Source organism: Dendrobates tinctorius, unplaced genomic scaffold (genome assembly GCF_039654945.1).
Source record: "Dendrobates tinctorius isolate UK_male_01 unplaced genomic scaffold, ASM3965494v1 ptg000016l, whole genome shotgun sequence".
NCBI classification, from domain to species: Eukaryota; Metazoa; Chordata; class Amphibia; order Anura; family Dendrobatidae; genus Dendrobates; species Dendrobates tinctorius.
Window position 1 is genome coordinate 45941605 of NW_027361684.1, and position 22240 is coordinate 45963844.

Here is a 22240-nt window from a genome sequence, read left to right on the forward strand (position 1 = left end):
TCCCGATCCTTGCCCGCTCCTCTCCTGGCATTCCCTTGGGCCCCTGCCAGTATCCGAACTTCTTGAGCAGACAAGGGTATGTGAGATCACAGGGCCATACGACCACAACAGGACGTCGTCCAAAGTCTGGCTCTGTCCATGCTATTCCTGCTATAAGGACATGACCACTGCTGTCAATCAATGGTCGCAGCGGTGACACATCGGTCACAAACCTATCCTTACCGAAAGAGAGCGCTATGAAGCGCAGAGAACGCTCAGTGCCAGAATAGGAGTGATGGGAGTCAGCAGGCTAGTGTGCATGTGGCTATATGTGAAGGACTATGAATACGACAATCCCTTTCCTTTAGGATTTCTTTATTACCAATTGCCAGGACCCTGGGCCATCCTGAGACCCATGGAGCTGCTTCAGTGTCAGGTTATACCTACCGCCTGTCAGTAAGACTAGACTATGGGGTGTCATGTACTGTAGTCATGGCGAGAGCTGTGCGCTGCTCCTTTCTTTCCATGACACTATTGCGCTGAGCTAATAGCTATGGATACTGCCTTACAGCCCTGCGCATGCGCTTATATATCCCTTTAGTCACAGATCCCCTCGCACATGCGCTCAGTTGCCTCTGGCTCTGCCAGTAGTAATCATGATTCCTTTGGTTCGGTACTGGCAAGATCATGTGACACGAGCGAAGCCCCACCTACTCCGTCTGTGACCGCTGTAGAGACTCCGTCTACCCTCGGTGCCTCAGCTGTCACCGGCCGCAATAGACCCACAGAATGCCTCCACTGGTGTGTCACGTGTCCTCCGGGGGCTGCCGGACCTGGGGACTCTTAACGAGAATCGCACTGGGCGCCAGACCTTCTACTCTAACACACTGTAAAAGCCAATGCCATGGCGGGTGAGTGCGTGATGACGTCATCACGTGGCGCAGGCGTGCAGTAATCCCGTGTCACTTGCATTCATGGCAGAAAATCTTTTCACAGATAAGAATGTGGTTGTCAAAGATGTGCGGAGGTGCGGCGCCCCCTGCTGGGCTCAGGCTCGTGTCTGTGGCATGTGCAGACGTGCGGCGCCCCCTGCTGGGCTCAGGCTCAGGCTCGTGTCTGTGGCATGTGCAGAGGTGCGGCGCCCCCTGCTGGGCTCAGGCTCGTGTCTGTGGCATGTGCAGACGTGCGGCGCCCCCTGCTGGGCTCAGGCTCGTGTCTGTGGCATGTGCAGACGTGCGGCGCCCCCTGCTGGGCTCAGGCTCGTGTCTGGCATGTGCAGACGTGCGGCGCCCCCTGCTGGGCTCAGGCTCGTGTCTGTGGCATGTGCAGAGGTGCGGCGCCCCCTGCTGGGCTCAGGCTCGTGTCTGGCATGTGCAGACGTGCGGCGCCCCCTGCTGGGCTCAGGCTCGTGTCTGTGGCATGTGCAGACGTGCGGCGCCCCCTGCTGGGCTCAGGCTCGTGTCTGTGGCATGTGCAGACGTGCGGCGCCCCCTGCTGGGCTCAGGCTCGTGTCTGTGGCATGTGCAGACGTGCGGCGCCCCCTGCTGGGCTCAGGCTCGTGTCTGTGGCATGTGCAGACGTGCGGCGCCCCCTGCTGGGCTCAGGCTCGTGTCTGTGGCATGTGCAGACGTGCGGCGCCCCCTGCTGGGCTCAGGCTCGTGTCTGTGGCATGTGCAGACGTGCGGCGCCCCCTGCTGGGCTCAGGCTCGTGTCTGTGGCATGTGCAGAGGTGCGGCGCCCCCTGCTGGGCTCAGGCTCGTGTCTGTGGCATGTGCAGACGTGCGGCGCCCCCTGCTGGGCTCAGGCTCGTGTCTGTGGCATGTGCAGACGTGCGGCGCCCCCTGCTGGGCTCAGGCTCGTGTCTGTGGCATGTGCAGACGTGCGGCGCCCACTGCTGGGCCCAGGCTCGTGTCTGTGGCATGTGCAGACGTGCGGCGCCCCCTGCTGGGCTCAGGCTCGTGTCTGTGGCATGTGCAGACGTGCGGCGCCCCCTGCTGGGCTCAGGCTCGTGTCTGTGGTATGTGCAGACGTGCGGCGCCCCCTGCTGGGCTCAGGCTCGTGTCTGTGGCATGTGCAGACGTGCGGTGCCCACTGCTGGGCTCAGGCTCGTGTCTGTGGCATGTGCAGACGTGCGGCGCCCACTGCTGGGCTCAGGCTCGTGTCTGTGGCATGTGCAGACGTGCGGCGCCCCCTGCTGGGCTCAGGCTCGTGTCTGTGGCATGTGCAGACGTGCGGCGCCCCCTGCTGGGCTCAGGCTCGTGTCTGTGGCATGTGCAGACGTGCGGCGCCCACTGCTGGGCTCAGGCTCGTGTCTGTGGCATGTGCAGACGTGCGGCGCCCACTGCTGGGCTCAGGCTCGTGTCTGTGGCATGTGCAGACGTGCGGCGCCCCCTGCTGGGCTCAGGCTCGTGTCTGTGGCATGTGCAGACGTGCGGCGCCCCCTGCTGGGCTCAGGCTCGTGTCTGTGGCATGTGCAGACGTGCGGCGCCCCCTGCTGGGCTCAGGCTCGTGTCTGTGGCATGTGCAGACGTGCGGCGCCCCCTGCTGGGCTCAGGCTCGTGTCTGTGGCATGTGCAGACGTGCGGCGCCCCCTGCTGGGCTCAGGCTCGTGTATGTGGCATGTGCAGACGTGCGGCGCCCACTGCTGGGCTCAGGCTCGTGTCTGTGGCATGTGCAGACGTGCGGCGCCCCCTGCTGGGCTCAGGCTCGTGTCTGTGGCATGTGCAGACGTGCGGCGCCCCCTGCTGGGCTCAGGCTCGTGTCTGTGGCATGTGCAGACGTGCGGCGCCCCCTGCTGGGCTCAGGCTCGTGTCTGTGGCATGTGCAGACGTGCGGCGCCCCCTGCTGGGCTCAGGCTTGTGTCTGTGGCGTGTTCTTTATTCTGTGCTGAGCTGTTATTAGTACAGGGACAGAGCGGAGAACACGTGTACAGTGCAGACCCTGGTGACCACCGTTGGGGGTCATAGGGCGCTGTTAGCTAGCGCCGCCTTCATGTTTCAGATCCTATGATATATTACTATAGAAAACTGGGGAGCAAACACATGCGCAATAGGGGTCTAACTGGTAAAAACGGTGACAAACCAATGGGGTGCCAAGTCACCTGTTGGGGTTGCACAAAAAGCACCATGGACTACAACTTAAAGGGAATCTGTCACCTCATTTTTGGCCTATGAGATGCGGCCATCGCCATCAGGGGCTTATCTACAGCATTCTGTAATGCTGTAGATAAGCGCTGGATCTAACCTGGAAGATTAGAAAAACGAGTTAGATTATACTTACTGGGGTCCGGTCTGATGGGTGTTGCGGTCCGGCGCCTCCCATCTTCTAGCAATGATGTACTACTTCTTACTTCTGCCGCGGCTCCTGTGCAGGCGCACTGCTCTGCCCTGTTGAGGGCGGAGTAAAGTACTGCAGTGCGCAGGCACCGGACCTCTCTGACCTTTCCCGGCGCCTGCGCACTGCAGTATTTTACTCTGCCCTCGATAGGGCAGAGAAAGTACGCCTGCCCAGGAGCTGCGGTAGAAGTAAGAAGTAGTACATCATTGCTAAAAGATGGGAGGCGCCGGACCGCGACACCCATCAGACCGGACCCCAGTAAGTATAATCTAACTCGTTTTTCTTATCTTTCAGGTTACATCGGGGGGCTTATCTACAGCATTACAGAATTCTGCAGATGAGCCCCTGATGGCGGTGGCTGCAGCTCATAGAGCAAAAATGAGGTGACAGATTCCCTTTAAGTCAGCAGCAGCAGAGCATGGGTCTGGGGATCGGGGAAGAGATTCAACAAGTGGAGGAGAATACGTGACAAACCTGCGCTGCTGAAGGACCCAGGATGTCGGCTTAATAAAATCGTTTATTCTGAACAGGTTTAGCAGTCAACGCGTTTCAATGTCACACAGGACCCCTTTATCATAAGGTTTTTGTCCTGAAGAAGGGGTCCTGTGTGACCTTGAAACGCGTTAAATGCTAAACCAGTTCAGAATAAACGATTTCAAAGAATTAATCCGACATCCTGGGTCCTTCAGCAGCGCAGGTTTGACACGTATTCCCCTCCACTTGTTGAATCTGATCTTATGATTGAAGAGAAGACCTGCACTAAGCTGTCGAGAGCCCTGTCCACACTGCGCCGCTACCATCGGTTATACACATAGAAGTGCGCGCTCGAGGATCCGGATGCCGCAGTATGGCAGAGCGCAGCGAGCAGTGCTGTCACACAGCCAAAATGTCAGCAGCCCCATGTCCATGCACTGCACCCCTTCATGTCACATACAGGAGCTTTTCTCACATCCCAGGCTACAGCCATATGCGTAAATACAGAAGTGTCAAGTCTCCGCAGACATCACAGCTTCCACTCTTCGGGGAAGGATTTCTGTAACATTTTGGAGGTGTCTGTGGGAATTGGTGCGCATGTATCTATAGTATTTGTGAGATCAGACACTGCTGTTGGAGGAGAGAGCCGGGCTCACAGTCTCCATTCTAGTTCATCTCAGAAGTGGTGCATGGGGTTGAGGTCAGGTTCTCCCACGCCAAACTCCCACACAGTACAGCTGGAGTGACAGAGGCTTCAGATCTACAGACTCATTTACATATTCACTGAAATTCTGATTTCTTGGGAATGGAGGATCAGACTGGCCATGTAAAGGTATTACTAGACTTTGAAAGAGCTCTATGCATAGAAATAGTTTGGGGGAGAAATCCTACTTACAGATTATGTGTAGACTGAGCCAAGGGAACCTGGCTGTAAATGGTGGGGGTCAGTGCTGCCCCCTAGGGATCACATACTTCTCTTCTATCATGTGGATAGCTGATATGTGTTTATAGGACAACCCATTTAACATGTTATATTAAATATGAAAAACAAAGTTGGAATTTCTTTTTTTTCCATTCCCCAAAATGGTGCCAATAAAAACTACAACTCTGCTCCTCAAAACAAACCCTCACAAAAAGGGGAAAATGTTTACTCAATCTTGTAGGCTCTGAAGGCCCAAGGTCAATTGATTGTTTGGCTGGAAAAACCTCTCCTCGCTCCTCCATGGGCAGGAACGCTCGGTCGAGTGCTCATTTGCTCGTTACGGTTGTGCCTTTTCTCAGAGGAAAACACAAGTATCAGCCCTTGCAAACCCAACGTTCTGAGTCCTTCTTTCCTCTGACATAATCTATCGGGGGTGAGTCTGGAGGCCTCTGTGCACATTAGACTGTTGGCCAATGAAGGTTTGGCCAAGTATCGTCAATGTGTATGGGGCCTTATAAGGTAATATTATGTCAGCATTTAACCTTTTTGATGTTTCACAGGGACTGTTTCATTTACAGATGAGCTAGTTCTGCTCCCATTGTGCCTCCAAGTGTCTACCCTGTAAGTCGATAAGGTTTTTGACAATGTCCATGCTGCATGAACCTTGATGGAGGACATCTAGAGGAGCACAGTGTAGGTTGTCATATAAATTTGTGGTTTATGAGTTAACATTCAACCTTCTTTTCCAAAAGTTGAATGCATTTTAGTGGCTTATGCTTTGAAATATCTTCTCCGGCAGCCAAATTTAACAATATATTTGTTTTGTACTTACAGCATTGTCACTTTGTCCTATGACATGTATGAGGGAAAGGCACCTGGACCACCCCTTGTCTTGCTTCATGGATTGTTTGGTAGCAAATCAAACTTTCAGTCTATTGCTCGAGCTTTGGTGCGCCGGACAGGTAGAAAGGTAAGTGCTTGTCACTTTACCATCAAAGTCTCCAGAAAGCCGTTCTCATATCTCAGGTGTGAAATAGGGAATTGGAAAGGGTCTACAGCATAATTTAACATGATATAGATCTCAATCCAGCAGTTCTTGTCAGATTACACTAAAAAGTTGACCATCATACTATTATGTTCAGAAACATAGGCAACACTGATAAAAAGCATCCCAAGTTATATGCTTTGGACTCTGTGTAATTGAAGTCTGTGGGAGTATGTATGAAATATGTTTTTCTTTGCTTCAGACGTAAGCCACCAACAGCGCAACGTGGTCTGAACTGAGACTTAAAGCTTTGGTTGGGTTCAAGTCAGTCATTTTTTTGGAGTAAAGGTTGATTGGCAGAAATCAGTTCTTTCCCATCTGTCGCCTTCATATAGTCAAAGCCACACTCAAGATGTCTGTGTACCAATAGCTGACAATTTTAAGTATTTTGGGAGTATTGTTTCTCAAAATGTAGAACAATTTTATTGCTTTTAACATTGATCCTCTAATAGCAGAGACAGGGAGGCAACTGAAGTACAAAGAACATCTCACTCTGACCCTTAGGCTAAGTGCACACGTACCGGAAATCTCGCAGAAATTACCGCGAGAATTCCAGAATTCCAGTCCGCGGGAAAATCGCATTTCTCGTTCGCCTTATTGGGGGACACAGAGACCATGGGTGTATGCTGTGCTGCCACTAGGAGGCTGACACTATGCACAAAAAAAGGTTAGCTCCTCCTCCGCAGTATACACCCCACCGACCGGCAGGGAATTCCTCAGTTTAGCTTAGTGTCAGTAGGAGGTGGACACGGGTCTTTCATTAGACCCATATCTACCTCGTTGTGCGTCGTTCCTTTTCAGGTTCCCGGAGGGATACAGTGTGAACAGTCACAACTGTACTCCCACAAAGAGACTATGAGTACGGCGTGTACTGCCACCCCGTATCCTCATAGGTCTCTACAGCAGGACCAGGAGACCGTACACGGATGTGTGTCAGGCGATCCAGATGGTCCTCGTCCCCCGCCTCCCACCCACTCGCCTACCAGAGCCTGTCGGTTGGATGAGGCGCGGATACTCTTCGTGACAACACACACTGGATGAAGGTACCTTTATTATAGTGACGGAGGGTAAGTATGAGGCCAGGGTCCCATTCTCCTCGGCAGCCCCAGAGGTCACTGTGGCGGTACTGTGACGCCTCCGCACCGCCCGCGCTTCCCGGCGGCCGCCGCATTTAATTCAGGCCCCGGCTTCTCGGCCTGTTCTGCCGCAACTTGCCCCCAGTGCATTTCTAGGGGGGGGGGTTTCTCCTTTCCGGCCCCAGCGAGCCTCAGGAGCGGTCACCGCGGCAGTGCTGCGGGGCCTCCGCGCCGCCCCGTGCTGACAGGCGGCCGCCTCATCTAATCCAGGCCCCGGCTTCATCTTGGGCCTTGTCCTGCGTCGCGGCCACGCCCCCCGCCTTCTTTCTCGGGCGGGCTTTCCTCCCGCCCGCTTTAAGCCTGCCCACCGCCTTCTCCCCTCACGCCAAGTCTCCCCGAGGCGGCGCTGTCTCCACCCACCCCAGTCTGGATAGGACGGCGCCATTTTTAACATCGGCGGTTAGCCCCGCCCATCTTCTTCCTCGGTCTCTGCAGGGAAGTGCGCGCTTCCTGCTCTGTTCTCAGGCTGCCGCCATTTTCACAGCCTGTCAGCCGGACGCTGTCTTATCTGCCGTGCCCCCTGCAAGCCCAAACAAGCCGTGCACTTCATTTGCTGGAAGCTGCGACAGGACACCGGACCGTGAGTAGCTCTGCGACTGCAGACTGACACCCTCCTCTACCTCCTGTCCCCCAACCTTCCGGCACTGCCTCAGTGACTGTCCGTCAGTATGTCTAATTCTAAGTCTGACCGCTCTCGTCCTCCTGCCTCCTCTTGCACCTTAGTTAAGTACTTTGCGTGCTCTTCTTGCAATCGCAAACTTCCCTCAGGTCAGTCCACTTCCCTCTGCCTGGATTGTAGCAACCCTATTCAGCCTGACGCCGACCAGGAGCCATCTAGGGCCCCAGGCGAGAGTGAACCCCCCCCCCCATGCCTGGCTGGGCCTCGTCTCTATCACAGTCAGTGGCAGACCTCACCAGGGTGTCTCAGACCCTAGTAGCCGTCCTGGATAAGCTGCCCCTGGACACCTCTACAGGGTCCAGCAGGTCCCGAGAGATTCCATCTGAGTCGGCCAGCGATAGTCGCAAAAGACCCAGGCAGGATCCCCAGCCGGATTCCTCTCCTCGCCCCATGTCACCACATAGTCCTTCTCGGCAGCATCCCTCCCGGGCCTCCTCTCCCGAGTCAGGTGAAGCGCTCTCGGACGGATCATCTGAGGGGATCTTAGAGCTGGATTCGGATCAGGATGCGAACATGAGGGTTACTGTGCAGAACCTCATTGCAGCGATCCACCAGACCTTCGACATTGCTGACCCCCCTGCGAAATCCTCAAATCAGGAGGTTTCGTTCAGACGGGAGGAAACACCCTCCAGGGTATTCCCTTTACATTCCGAGTTTGGAAAGATTTTTACCAGAGAAAGAGGGGATCTGACCAGACGCTTTCAACGAGGGAAGCGTCTCGGCGTTCTGTACCCGTTTGCTAAAGAGCTCACGGACAACTGGTCTGCTTCTCCCTCGGTCGATCCGGCCGTGTCCAGGCTTTCTAATAACACGGTTCTCCCGCTTTCAGGCGTGGCGTCTCTTAGGGATTCTAATGATGGGATCATAGAATCCCTAGCGAAGTCTGCCTTCGAAGCGGCTTCGACGGCGGTATGCCCAATTTTTGCTTCATTTTAGGCAGCAAAAGCCATAGCCACTTGGGCAGAGGATCTTCGTCAGGGCATCCTAGAGAAAGCACAACCAGATCGATTGGCCGATCTTGCCAATCAGATTTCCCATGCGGGGGATTATCTGCTTTCTGCTTCTTTGGATGCCGCATCCTGCGCAGTCCAGGCGTCAAGTAACGTTGTGGCAATCCGACGTACAATTTGGCTCAAGGCCTGGCAGGCGGACCTGTCTTCTAAAAAGTCTCTTACTAATCTGCCTATTCAGGGAGGGCGCCTCTTTGGATCCCAATTGGACCAAATTATTAAGGACGCCACCGGAGGCACGAGTTCTCTCCTGCCTCAGGCCAAACCTCGCAGACCCCCACTGAGGCGTCAGTTTCGACCCTTTCGGGCTTACCGCCGTTTCAATACGGCGGAGACCTCCTCCAACCAGCAAAGACCGCAGGCACGCCAAGATAGGAAGATAGTTTCCTTTAGACCTACTCCCTCCTGACGCTCCCACTATTCGCGGGGCAGACCATCCAGATCCGGATCGGGTCGGCCCACATCAACATGACTATCCTCGGACTCCCGAGGGTCCCTCCCAATTGGGAGGTCGACTCCTGTTCTTCAAGGACGTCTGGCTGGCCTCGGTAGAGGACGCTTGGGTCAGGGAGGTTGTATCGTCAGGATACAAGATAGAGTTCATCTCTCTTCCACGGGATCGTTTCTTCGAATCCCGTCCTCTAAAAGATCCAGCTTTGATCCCGGGGTTCTTTACGGCCATCGACTCTCTCCTCAGTCCCGGGGTGATTGTGCCCGTTCCCGAATCGGAGCGGTTTACAGGGTTTTATTCAAACCTGTTTGTCGTGCCGAAAAAAGACGGGGCGGTCCGATCCATCTTGGATCTCAAGCTGCTCAACAAGAGAGTTCGTCAGAAGTTCCTGCGTTTTGCGGTTCGCCAGGAACATTACCAGTTCGTCGCGCTGCCCTTCGGTCTCGCCACCGCTCCCAGAGTCTTCACGAAGATCGTGGCTGCGTTGATGGCCTTGTTGAGGATCAGAGGTCTCGTTCTTTTTCTGTACCTCGCCGATATTCTGATCAAAGCTCCCTCTTTCCAGCAGGCGCGCCTAAGTTTGACGATCGTCCTGGACACTCTTTCCGATTTCGGGTGGATCATCAACAGGAAAAAGTCCTGTCTGGTCCCTACTCAACGTCTTGTGTTTCTGGGCCTACTGTTCGACACTCGTCCGTCAAGGGTCTTTCTCCCACAAGAGAAGATTCTCTCCCTGCAGCAGGCTGTGCGATCGCTGCAGACCCCACGATTTCCGTCCCTCCGAACAGCTATGAGGGTCCTGGGAAAAATGGTGGCGGCGATAGAGGCAGTTCCCTTTGCCCAATTTCACGCCAGACCTATCCAACATGCCATTCTGTCAAGGTGGAACAGGTCGGCTCTGTCCTTGGATCGCCCTGTTCGTCTTTCATGCCGGATCAAGCGGTCACTCAACTGGTGGTTGACGTCACCTCTCATCCTCTTGGGGTGGTCTTTTCTTCCTGTTCATTGGCAGATTGTAACAACGGATGCCAGCCTCCTCGGCTGGGGTGCAGTGTTCCGCAATCACACTGTTCAGGGTCGTTGGTCGACTCAAGAATCTGCTCTGCCGATCAACGTTCTAGAGATACGAGCGATCCATCTGGCTCTCGTCCACTGGGACAGACTCCTCGGGGGCCTGCCTGTCCGGATTCAGACAGACAACGCCAAAGCGGTAGCATATGTCAACCGCCAAGGAGGGACATGGAGTGCCTCAGCCCTGGCAGAAGTGTCCAAGATCCTTCAGTGGGCAGAGATTTCGATTCCGACAATCTCCGCGGTACACATTCCCGGCGTAGACAACTGGGCCGCCGACTTTCTCAGCCGCGAGGGTCTCGCGGCAGGAGAGTGGTCCCTACACCCGGAGGTATTTCTTCAGGTCTGCAGTCGTTGGGGAACCCCGGACGTAGATCTGCTAGCTTCTCGCCTCAACAGGAAGGTCCCACAGTTTGTATCCAGAGCTCGAGATCCTCTCGCAGTGGGCGCCGACGCTCTGGCCATTCCTTGGTCACAGTTCGAGCTCCCCTACCTGTTTCCTCCCCTGCCTCTTCTTCCCATGCTGTTGAAGATCAAAGCAGAAGGAATTCCAGTCATTCTCATCGCCCCGAATTGGCCCAGAAGGTCTTGGTTCGCGGACATTGTCAACCTTCTCGCGGACGCCCCCTGGAAGCTTCCAGACAGGGCAGATCTGCTGTCTCAAGGTCCGATTTGCCACCCCAATTCTCGGCCGTTCAATTTAACGGAGTGGCTGTTGAGACCGAGGTTTTGAAAAGGGCAGGATTCTCCGGTCGAGTAATTCATTCCATGATCCGAGCCAGGAAGCCATCATCTTCCAAAATTTACTACCGTACTTGGAAGGCCTATTTCACTTGGTGTGAGGCCAATAACATCGCGCCTATGTGCTTTTCGCTCCCTTCCGTTCTGGCGTTTCTTCAGGCAGGGCTGGATGCGGGGCTTGCGCTCAGTTCCTTGAAGGGTCAAGTTTCGGCACTCTCCATTTTATTTCAGAAGACTTTGGCCTCCCGCCCTCAGGTCAAAACCTTTCTTCAGGGCGTGGCTCACACGGCCCCTCCGTATCGAGCGCCCGTAGATCCATGGGATCTTAATCTGGTTCTTGAGGTTCTGCAAGGTTCTCCCTTTGAACCTCTCAGAGAAGTCTCCCTTTCCCTTCTCTCCTGGAAGGTAGCCTTTCTGGTGGCCATCACCTCCATCCGGCGCGTGTCGGAATTGTCGGCTCTTTCTTGCCGCTCTCCTTTCCTGGTACTTCACCAGGACAAGGTAGTTCTGCGGCCTCCGCCCTCTTTTCTTCCGAAGGTGGTGTCCTCCTTTCACCTCAATGAGGATATTGTTCTGCCGTCCTTCTGTCCGAGTCCAACTCACCCTCGGGAGCGGTCCCTGAACAAGCTGGATCTGGTCAGGGCAATGAGTCTATCTGTCTAGGACGTCTTCCTTGCGAAAAACAGACTCTCTTTTCGTCATTCCAGATGGGGCGCGGAAAGGTCACCCGGCTTCCAAAGCTACTATTGCTCGCTGGATCAGATCGGCAATTTTGGAGGCCTACCGGGTTAAGCATCGAGTGGCCCCTCCAGGGATCAGAGCGCACTCTACCCGGGCAGTGGGTGCTTCCTGGGCGGTACGCCACAGAGCCTCCGCGCTGCAGCTTTGCAAAGCTGCAACCTGGTCTTCGGTTCACACGTTTGTGAAATTCTACAGGGTCCACACCTACGCTTCGGCGGACGCCAGCCTAGGTAGAAGGATTCTGCAGGCAGCAGTGGTGAGTCCACTGGCCTGATGGAAGTTTGTTTCCCACCCCAGGGACTGCTTTGGGACGTCCCATGGTCTCTGTGTCCCCCAATAAGGCGAACGAGAAAACAGGATTTTTGGGTTGCTTACCGTAAAATCTGTTTCTCGGAGCCTTCATTGGGGGACACAGCACCCTCCCATGTTCTACAACTCCTGTTCTTACTTTGGTTGATTGGTTACAGTTGAGTTGTTTGTTCTGTTTTCAATCTATTCTGTTTCTTCTCCAACTGCTTTCTCACTAACTGAGGAATTCCCTGCCGGTCGGTGGGGTGTATACTGCGGAGGAGGAGCTAACCTTTTTTTGTGCATAGTGTCAGCCTCCTAGTGGCAGCACAGCATACACCCATGGTCTCTGTGTCCCCCAATGAAGGCTCCGAGAAACAGATTTTACGGTAAGCAACCCAAAAATCCTGTTTTTAAATTCTCGCGATTTTCCCGCGGAAAAACTAGCATTTTGCAAGCGTAATTAGCTTGCAAAATGCTAGCGTTTTCCAAGCGATCTGTAGCATCGCTTGGAGAACTGATTGACAGGTTGGTCACACTCGTCAAACATAGTGTTTGACGAGTGTGACCAACTTTTTACTACTGAGGCCGCCTATGCAGCATCAGTAGTAAAAGATAGAATGTAAAAAAAAAATAAGGTGTTATTCTCACCCTCCGACATCCCGCGCAGCTGTTCCCAGTAATCCTTTGCGAAAATGCCCGCGATGACGTCAGTTCTCGCGGGATCGCGACGTCTCGCGGTAATTCGCGATGACGTCGCACGAATGACCGCGAGACTTCGCGATCCCGCGAGAAGGGACGTCATCGCGAGCATTTTCGCAAAGGACTACTGGGAACGAGAGCGTGGAGAGAAGCGGGAAGACTGCGCGGGACGCCGGAGGGTGAGAATAACAATGTTTTTTATTTTAAATTCTATTTTTTACAGGGATATGGTACCCAAAGCCCGGAGGACAGTCTCCTCTCCTCCGGTCCATGGGTACCATCCGCAATTGTTCTGCTTACTTTCCGCATGGTGTGCACAGCCACATGCGGGAAGTAAGCGGAACAATGCATTCCTATGGGTGCGGGATCGCCGCGATTCCGCAAATTAATGAGCATGCTGCGGTTTTTACCGCGAAGCGATTCCGCCGCGGTAAAAACCGCAGCTTTAGCACAGCATTGCGGAATCCCATAGGAATGCATGGGATGCTTATTTTTCGCGGCAAAATCGCGCGGTTAAAACCGCCGCGGAAACGCGAAAAAAAGCCACTTGTGAAGTCAGCCTTATTGGGCACATACATCTCTTTACAATTATATATTTGCCCCAATTGGACATGATTTCACACAAAAGCCCCAAAATGGGCCTGACAAAATTGTTGTCACCTTTCCAAAATTTTGGGTAAACAACTTTGATTCAAGCATGTGATGCTCGTTCAAAATCACCTGTGGCAAGTAACAGGTGTAGGCAATATGAAAATCACACCTGAAACCAGATAAAAAGGGGAGACATTGACTCAATCTTTGCATTTTGTGTCTGTGTGTGCCACACTAAGCAGGAAGAACAGAAAGAGAAGAGAACTGTCTGAGGACTGTGACAGCAAGTGACACATCACTGAAATCGAGGTCTCTGCCCCTACATTTTGCTACTCTAAGATTATGTGGCAAAAACCTGCTGAAAGATTTCCATTAATCTTTCTGCACCAGGCAATCTCCTGTTATTAGTGTGTATGTGTTTCTCGCATAGGTACTTTTACAAAATAATGCATTTAGCATTTGTTGCATTTTCTGCAGGTGCTGACATTAGATGCCCGCAACCATGGCAGCAGTCCACATTGTGATCTCATCACGTACCCTGCGATGAGTGGCGATGTGCGGCACCTCTTGCAGCAGTTAGACATTTCCAGTTGTGTCTTAATTGGTCATAGCATGGGAGGCAAGACGGCCATGACCTTGGCACTGCAAGAAGTAAGGAATAGAAATGCAAAGTTTGTCAATGTATGTTAACATAGTTATATGCTAAGGTTGTAATCAGATGTGTATAGAACTTCCCACTGCTGGATGATAACTAACTTTGCTCAAACTCCAGGAGACTATTGTGATCCTAAAACAGTGCTGTACCCTGTGTCTAGTGTTGCCTCTCTTCCACATTGGCATGAATATGGCTCAGCTGTGCTCCATCATGTCACCTTCAGAACGACGTCCATTTTGATCTTGTGGTGCTGTATAATTTGCAGTTTTACAAGACAAGGCAACACTCTCAGACTCAATTTGTGTCAATATGGGACCCACCTTCCGGACAAGAGTGGAGTTGTGTCTGATAAATTCTTATTTCTGTCTGCACATTATTTTTAGTTAAACAAATGCAAAAGGAATCTGTCAGGTCCAATAACGCTATTACCCAGCCGATATAGGGTTAATTTGCAAATTAATAGTGTTATGAGAGTGCCCAGACTCTGTACAGAAAGTGCAGCACGTGGGAGAAAACGAACTTTATTTCTCCCGGGAACCGCCATCTTTGTTATACAGGGATGCCCGGAGCAATTGTAATCACCACACACAGCACTGTAAGTAGCGGTTCCTAGGAGAAATAAACTTCATTTTCTCCCACTTGCTGCACTTCCAGTACAGTGGCCAGGCACCTTCATAACACCATTAACCTGTAGATCAACCCCACATATCGAGGTTAATAGCTTACCAGACGTGACGGGTTCTCTTTAAGATGTAACTAACAAAATCTAGTTAATGCTTTACTTTTGCGTTCTAAATTAGGAGCTACAAGATTTTTTTTAGTTTTCCGTTGATTGCCTGCACTTGTCCAAACTAACGTCATTTATACTTAAAGAGGTTGTTAACTACTTTTTCATTGATGATCTATCCTTAGATCATGTTATCAATATCTGATCGGTCTGGGTCCAACACCCGGCATCCCCTCCGATCAGCTGCTTTCTGCGTCGTTGGCCGCCGGGCAGAACTGATCAATTGTGGTGCAGCGCCGTCTTTTGATACTGGCTGGCAGGATACTACACATCCGACTTCTATTAAAATCTGTAAGAGGCTGATGTGTAGTACCTTGAGAAGACAGAGCAGCTCCGCAATCGAGCAGTTACAGCCACCGACACAGAGAACAGCTGATTGCCGGGGGTGACGGGTGTCAGACCCCGACCGATCAGACATTGATGACCTATCCTAAGGATAGGTCATCAATGATAAAGCAGTGAATAACCTCTTTAAAGTATGGATACAAGACTGACTCTTTTCTTGTTCTCAGCCCCACATAGTGGAGCGATTAGTATCCGTGGACATAAGTCCTTCTCCAGCAGTGCCGCAGACTGGTTTCCCTCAGTATATTAAAGTTATGCAGAATGTATGTTTAGAAGGGAAGATGCCAAGATCTACAGCCAGAAGACTGGCAGAGGAGCAGCTGAGTACAGCTGTTAAGGTATGGACGCTTTAACTTTTATTTTCAATTATACCCTTTGAGATGACACAGAAGGTGGTAAAAGAGCATTCAGATAGAGGAGAGCATTTTCTCTTCATTCTGTTAAATGTATGTCCCCACCAAATACTCTACCACAGGTGCAGCCATATATCAGTTGTATGCCTGCACCTACACAATACTAAGTAAATGACATCTGTGTTATACAGCCAGCATCTTCCTGTAACAGCTATCTCTGATTGCTACTCTACAAAGGGGATCTCCAAGAATGTGTTAAAAATGGCTGCCGCCACATATTTCAAGCTGCAACCCATCCTAGTCATGTGTCAGGATGGGTTGCAGCTTGGAGCAACACTACTCAAGACATATGTCTCAACTGCCGGATGAGCAGGCAGCATCGTGAACAAACAATCCATACTCGGTTCCAGAGTTGTAACAGGAGAAAAGAAAAAAATATATATATCATCGACTGACTAAGCACAAATTTTTTTTCTCCCCAACTTCAGTACTGTTAGGTACTGATTTGTAAACCTGTTCTGCAGAGTCAGTCTGACAGGGTTTCAGAAGAACACGGAGACTAAGTGACCATGCAGCAGAACTGAAGCTGAAAACAAAAAGTCCATTGTGCTCAGTTTTCCTTTAGTTTTGCTTCACAGCTGAGCGAGCAGATCAGTTATGCTCCTTCCAAACTCTGCTCCTCTGACAGTTCATATACATGTCCCAAGCAGAGTTTCTTCAGACTGCAAACCATCATGATGACTAAGATGGTTTGCAGCCTGAAATATGTGCCGGAGGCAACATTTACCACAAGGTCACAAACCACATCTTTTTTTTTTTTTCATTTCTGAATTTACTTCCATCACTTAGGTAAAAGAAAAAAACTTACCTGTTTAATATTACCATAATTGCACTAACCTGGAAAATCGTTTGTAAACATAAGAAACAAGCAATGTCAGAATTGCCGATTTTTTTTTTTTTTTTTTCACTCTTGTTTTTCTTTCTCCTTTCATCAATTTGTTGTATCAAAAATTAATGTGTCAGTCAAAGCTACCACTTGTCCTTCAAAAAATAGTTGTCGGAAAAATAAAGTTATAACTCTTTGGAGAAAGGGAAAAAACAAAGAAACTGTAATAAAAAATTGGCTGTGGCAATTTCACACTGCTATCAAAATAGTGAGACAGACGTGAACCCAATTTCTGCCAACTTCAGTCTCCTTCTAAAACGTCAGTACTATAATTACCAAAGTAGACAGGATTTGTTTAGTTTTCTTATTGTATATATTAGAGGAGATTATGTGATAGACCCTCTTTTGGGTTTATGCACGCGACGTCATTTTAACTACTGTGAACCCGCCGAGTCTTTCACGCAGAAGACATTTCACAGCAATCTGTCTGTTTTTTTTTTTTCCTGAAGCTTCTTTTGTGTCTTTTTTCAGTCATTTACTAAGCGATTTTCCAATGGTTCTAGATGCTGCTGTATTTTGGAGGGTTTTCCCATAGTTTTTATGATGTCTTTTCTGCTATCATTTCTGGTTGTTTTTTTTTTTCCCTAGCCAGTATCAAAGAAGGGGACCATACATATGATCTGAAATTATAATGTGTCCCCATGTGTAGGTAGGTTTGTACAATGTTTGTTACTATATGTAAAATGTAGCTGATGAAGAAGCCCTTAGAGGAGATGCACATTGCAGACCAATTGTAAAAAGTGCAGCAGTATATGCCACAATGGACTCCACCATAGCATTGTTTCTGTGGGATATCCACAGATAAAATACACGTCTGAACATATCCTCAGATTTCATTTTCTGCCTTTGTTTGTATCATAGAATGTGCAGGATTGAAGCACAGTTTCAGATAGAAGATCTCTAAAGTGTAAACAATCTTAGTTAAAGGGGTTTTCAATATCATACCGACCGAGTAAAAATAATAACCAGCCCCTACTCAGCCTGCGCTCAAACCTGTGCATCCTGCACCGCTGCTTCTTCCCCCTTCTCTTCTTGATTTGGCTGCAGTACTTATGCACCAACATTAAGTGACCACAGGGGTGACTAACGCTGCAAGAGGAGAGACATACAAGGGGGCCCGGCCAGCTGGAATGGGGAGCAGTGGAAGATCCACAAGAAAGATCGGCAGGTATGTGCTGTTTATTATTTTCATAGCACACTCAGTCAATAAATGATATAAAAGAAGGAGATTGAAAACCCCTTTAATGCAGAATAATTCCAACTGTTACTAATCTGCAGTTTGATGTTTTTTTTACAGGAAGCATCTGTTCGCCAGTTTTTGCTCACTAACCTTGTGCAAGAAAATGGCCATTTTAAATGGAGAGTAAATCTTGAAGCCATCTCAAACCATCTCCAAGATTTACTAGACTTTCCAGATTTCCATTGTTCTTACCCAGGACCTACGCTCTTCTTGGGAGGAGCTAATTCTCCATACATCAGGTGAACTATCGGGCATTGTGTTAAATGACAGACATTCATTTTAAAGGCATATTCCAGGATCACGATATTGAAGGCCTATTTTTAGGCTAGGCCATCAATATTAGGGTCTGCCAATCAGCAGTTATTTTCCTTGTTCCATCAACCTGTTTGCCAGTTAGAAGCAGCTGGGCTTGGTGTTGCTGTATGGTCCTAATAAAGTACAATTTCCAGCAAATCCATTGCTTTGTAGCGATCACACAGGTGTATAAAGCTGTGTAAGCAATCATGAAGCTACAGGGCTCACACTTTCAAGCACTGCAGCCCCTTTAAAGGGAAGCTGTCAGCAGGCTTGTGCACAGTAACCTACAGTGTCAGGCCAGCACCGATATACTGATTACAATGATACCTTGGCTGATGAAATCCATCTTGTGGTTGTTTAATCCTTATTTTCAGTTTTGGTTTAATGAGATTCCTGTGCCGCTGGGTGGCCTATGGGGGGTCTATATGTGGTTCTCTGCTTAGCTATTCATAATGAAGACCACTGACAGTTCACTGATCCCTCACTGACCGGCCCCTTAGTTTGCATAATGATTGTTATATATACATACTGTAAAAAAAAAAAAAAACCTTCTGCAGGCAGGTGCCGGCCGTGGCACCTGAACTGCAGCATAATTGCATGTATAATGTGCATATAATTATTATGGTTGAGGTTATCCTGATATTTAAAAAAAAAAAAAAAATCCATTTGAAAATGGCACCCACCGCGCCTGCACAGTAGCAGCTATTGGTGTATATAGAGGTGATCCGATAGCTGCCATTGCGCAGGTGCCGGCAACGCCATCTTGCTAGAGAAGAAAAAAAAAATTCAGTTTAATGGTTTAACATATTTCTTGTATAGTATTTTTTACGCAATTTTTTTTTTTATTTTTCAGTTCAGAGAATTACCCTGACATAGAACGCCTCTTCCCATGTGCAAATGTGGAGTACATTCAGGGTGCAGGACACTGGGTACATGCAGAGCAGACACAGGATTTCCTCAATGCCATCTGCCACTTTGTAGAGCCGACATAACACAAGACAGACATTTCTGTAGATCCAAACTGTGGAAAATGGTTCTACTTGTTCAGTGATTTGTCATAAAGACTGCAGGAAAACGTTATTGCAGTATTATAAGGTTTACACATGAATGAAAGATGAATGAAAAATACATAAAATGTTAATATATCTGTACATCTGAAAGTAGAGAAGTAATCCATGTACACTACCGTTCAAAAGTTTGGGGTCATCCAGACATTTTTGTGTTTTCCATGTAAACTCATACTTATATTAATCAAATGAGTTGCCAAATGAATTTAAAATCTAGTCCACACATTGACTAGGTTTGAAAAAAAGATTTTTATTTGAAATAATAATTTTCTCCTTCCAACTTTGCTTTCGTCAAAGAATGCTCCCTTTGCAGCAATTACAGCATTGCAGACCTTTGGCATTCTAGCAGTTAAAGGAAGTCTGTCACCCCATTTTTGGCCTATAAGCTGCGGCCACTGCCATCAGGGGCTTATCTACAGCATTCTGTAATGCTGTAGATAAGCCCCCCGATGTAACCTGAAAGATAAGAAAAAAGAATTAGATTATACTCCCCCTGGCGTTCGGTCTGGTCCGATGTGTGTCGCTCTCCGGTCCGGCGCCTCCCATCTTCATACGATGATGTCCTCCTTCTTACTTCTCCCTTGGCTCCTGCGCAGGCGTACTTTATCTGCCCTGTTGAGGGCAGAGTAAAGTACTGCAGTGTGCAGTTGCGGAACCTCTCTGACCTTTCCCGGCGCCTGCGCACTGCAGTACTTTATGCTGCCCTCAGCAGGGCAGATAAAGTATGCCTGCGCAGGAGCCGAGGGAGAAGTAAGAAGGAGGACATCATCGTATGAAGATGGGAGGACCCGGACCGCGACACCCACCACACCCGACTCCGCCCCCCGGTGATTACAATCTAACGTGTTTTTCTTTCAGGTTTCATCGGGGGCTTAACTACAGCATTACAGAATGCTGTAGATAAGCCCCTGATAGCGGTGGCCACAGCTTATAGGGCTAAAATGGGTGACAGATTCCCTTTAATTTGCTGAGGTAATCTGGAGAAATTTCACCCCATGCTTCCAGAAGCCCCTCCCACAAGTTGGTTTGGCTTGATGGGCACTTTTTGCGTACCATACGGTCAAGCTGCTCCCACAACAGCTCAATGGGGTTGAGATCTGGTGACTGCGCTGGCCACTCCATTACAGATAGAATACCAGCTGCCTGCTTCTTCCCTAAATAGTTCTTGCATAATTTGGAGGTGTGCTTTGGGTCATTGTCCTGTTGTAGGATAAAATTGGCTCCAATCAAGCGCTGTCCGCATGGCTAAGTTCACAAATTCCCTGAAACCGGAAAGCACAACTCGAATACAATCTCACCAAAACAAATTACCATTCAATTAAGAAAAAGAGAACTTAGAGTTTTTAATGCTCAGAATATCAATTTTTATTAATAAACATGCTTAAAACATAAGTCAGAGCATATATACTACAAGGATACAGGGCAAAAATCAGTGTAACCTTATAGAGCACAAATTAGCACAAAAATTGTAAATTTTACATAATAGATGTGTATGAAAATACAGAATATAAAGTGCAGAAGTGCCTGCTAAAGGGTTAATCCATAAGAAGTGCAATTATTTCTACCCTACAAAAAAGACACCAGGCTGTATGCCTATTTAAGAGCTGGAAAGATATTCCAATACTCAGGTGTTAAACAAGGAGGATTACCATTAACCCTAGATATAATATATGATACACTCCCACATCAATAATATATTATCAGTACTGCATAAAAAACAAAATTAAAAATAAAGTGCTCAATAACATAAGGTGCCATAGTAGTGCAAACTTACATAAGTACAAGTAATAGCTCTGCCCTGGTCCACCGCCCCTACGCGAGTTACGCCGTGGCTTCTTCAGGAGGCGTGGTTTACTGTCAATTAGGTGTTAGTATTTATAGTCCAAGCCACCAATGAAAACGGTAGGCCCACTTTGTGATGTATGTCTTAGCGCATGCGCAATAGAATTTCACACAGAACATTTATATAGCTCATAATATAAAATCTGTCATGATCTCAGTGCGGGTTTGACTCGCACACGTGGGGTTAATGTCTGGAACCAGTGCTGATGACTGGCATTTCTGGGGTTAAAGGTTGTGATCCCGGTGCAGGCTTACCTGCACACCTGGGGCTATGATTGTGACCTCTCCCTGGTTCTGGGAGAGGCTTCTTATAGCCTCAGGATGCTCCCATCCCTGTCAGTTATAGTCTTGCCCTTGGCATAGTGTGGTGACCCCTGAGTGTGTTTTTGCTGTGTTCTGGTTGCTTGATAATCTGTGTATGACTCGGTCTGTTCTCTGGATATTGCTTTGGATTCTGCTTGGTACCTTCTATGTCTGTTTGGTTTTGACTGCTGCTTGGCCCTGATGATCCGCTCTGTCTCCTCCTTGGTACGTTACGGCTATCTCTGTGTATGAACCCCGTTTTGCCTGACTCTGAGTAATTCTGTATAGTGTTTTTCCATCTCACTAAGCAGGACGCTAAGCCCCGCCCCCTTGCAGTCACATGACCGTAGGTCCCGTGTCTGTTTGCTAAACTTCAGCATCCACAGGTCCTGTGCATCGGTACTTTCTGGCTGTACCTGACCCCGGGACCCCTACAGTGCGGGTGAGTCCCTACTCAGCGGAGGCTGCACGCCGGCGCTGACAGGATCCTGACACTCAGGACACGCACACTGGCTCAGTGAGCAAGTACAGTGCAGTGTTCCTGACAAAATCAACAACAGCGCATGCGTGTGGATCCAAGCGCTCAACACCGGAAGCTCTCATAGATCGCTTACATAGTTGCACGTATCAGATGTTACTTAGTAGTAAACGCCGCTTGTAGATCCCACATACAAAGTCAGGAGACCAACGGTGCATGCGTGAATGTTCCGTCCCACATAAATAGGAAACTCTCACTCAGTGCTCCCAGAATGAAGCAGAACGCGTTGCTTAGCAACCCGCAACCACAAACAAACCATGTGAGCACTTTGTGAGAGCCTCAGGTGAAGGAAGAAGCAGGCATGCGTTCGCTACCAGACCCATGGAAAAAAACAATTAATAACCATACTAATTAGACAGCCAGGAATCCTAAATATAAAATATCAAAAAGATTTTCTTGATAATAAAGGTGACAAAATTAAGTGACTAAATGAAATGATGTATAATATATAATACAATAATTATGCATATAAAATGTGATGTGAATAATTATACACAAAAATACAGTGATCAGATTTACAATTTGCCATATCATACAATGAATTCTACATAAAAAAGACATAAAGTGCTACATATGATATAATGTCACTATAATGAGTAAAATAGATAATGAATGCCATATTCCATATCTTGCAGTAAAGTCTTCATAGGGATCATCACGGGTACTTGGACATACAAGGAAGCTAAAATAAATAAGATATA

General features: G+C 49.2%; 1 protein-coding gene across 2 annotated transcripts; it reads left to right on the top strand.

Annotated features, from left to right (window-relative positions):
- Positions 1 to 613: 613 nt before the first annotated feature.
- On the top strand, positions 614 to 18869 carry ABHD11 (abhydrolase domain containing 11). 2 transcript variants are annotated; one of them, XM_073565783.1, is made up of 6 exons: positions 614 to 890; positions 5546 to 5681; positions 13644 to 13817; positions 15121 to 15291; positions 17550 to 17731; positions 18643 to 18869. In XM_073565783.1, the coding sequence occupies exons 1-6, from the start codon at positions 769 to 771 to the stop codon at positions 18779 to 18781; spliced, it is 924 nt and encodes a 307-aa protein (XP_073421884.1). In that variant the 5' UTR covers positions 614 to 768; the 3' UTR covers positions 18782 to 18869. The 2 variants fall into 2 exon arrangements, with proteins under 2 accessions (XP_073421884.1, XP_073421885.1); XM_073565784.1 differs by lacking the exon at positions 614 to 890 and adding an exon at positions 3998 to 5404.
- Positions 18870 to 22240: the final 3371 nt, after the last annotated feature.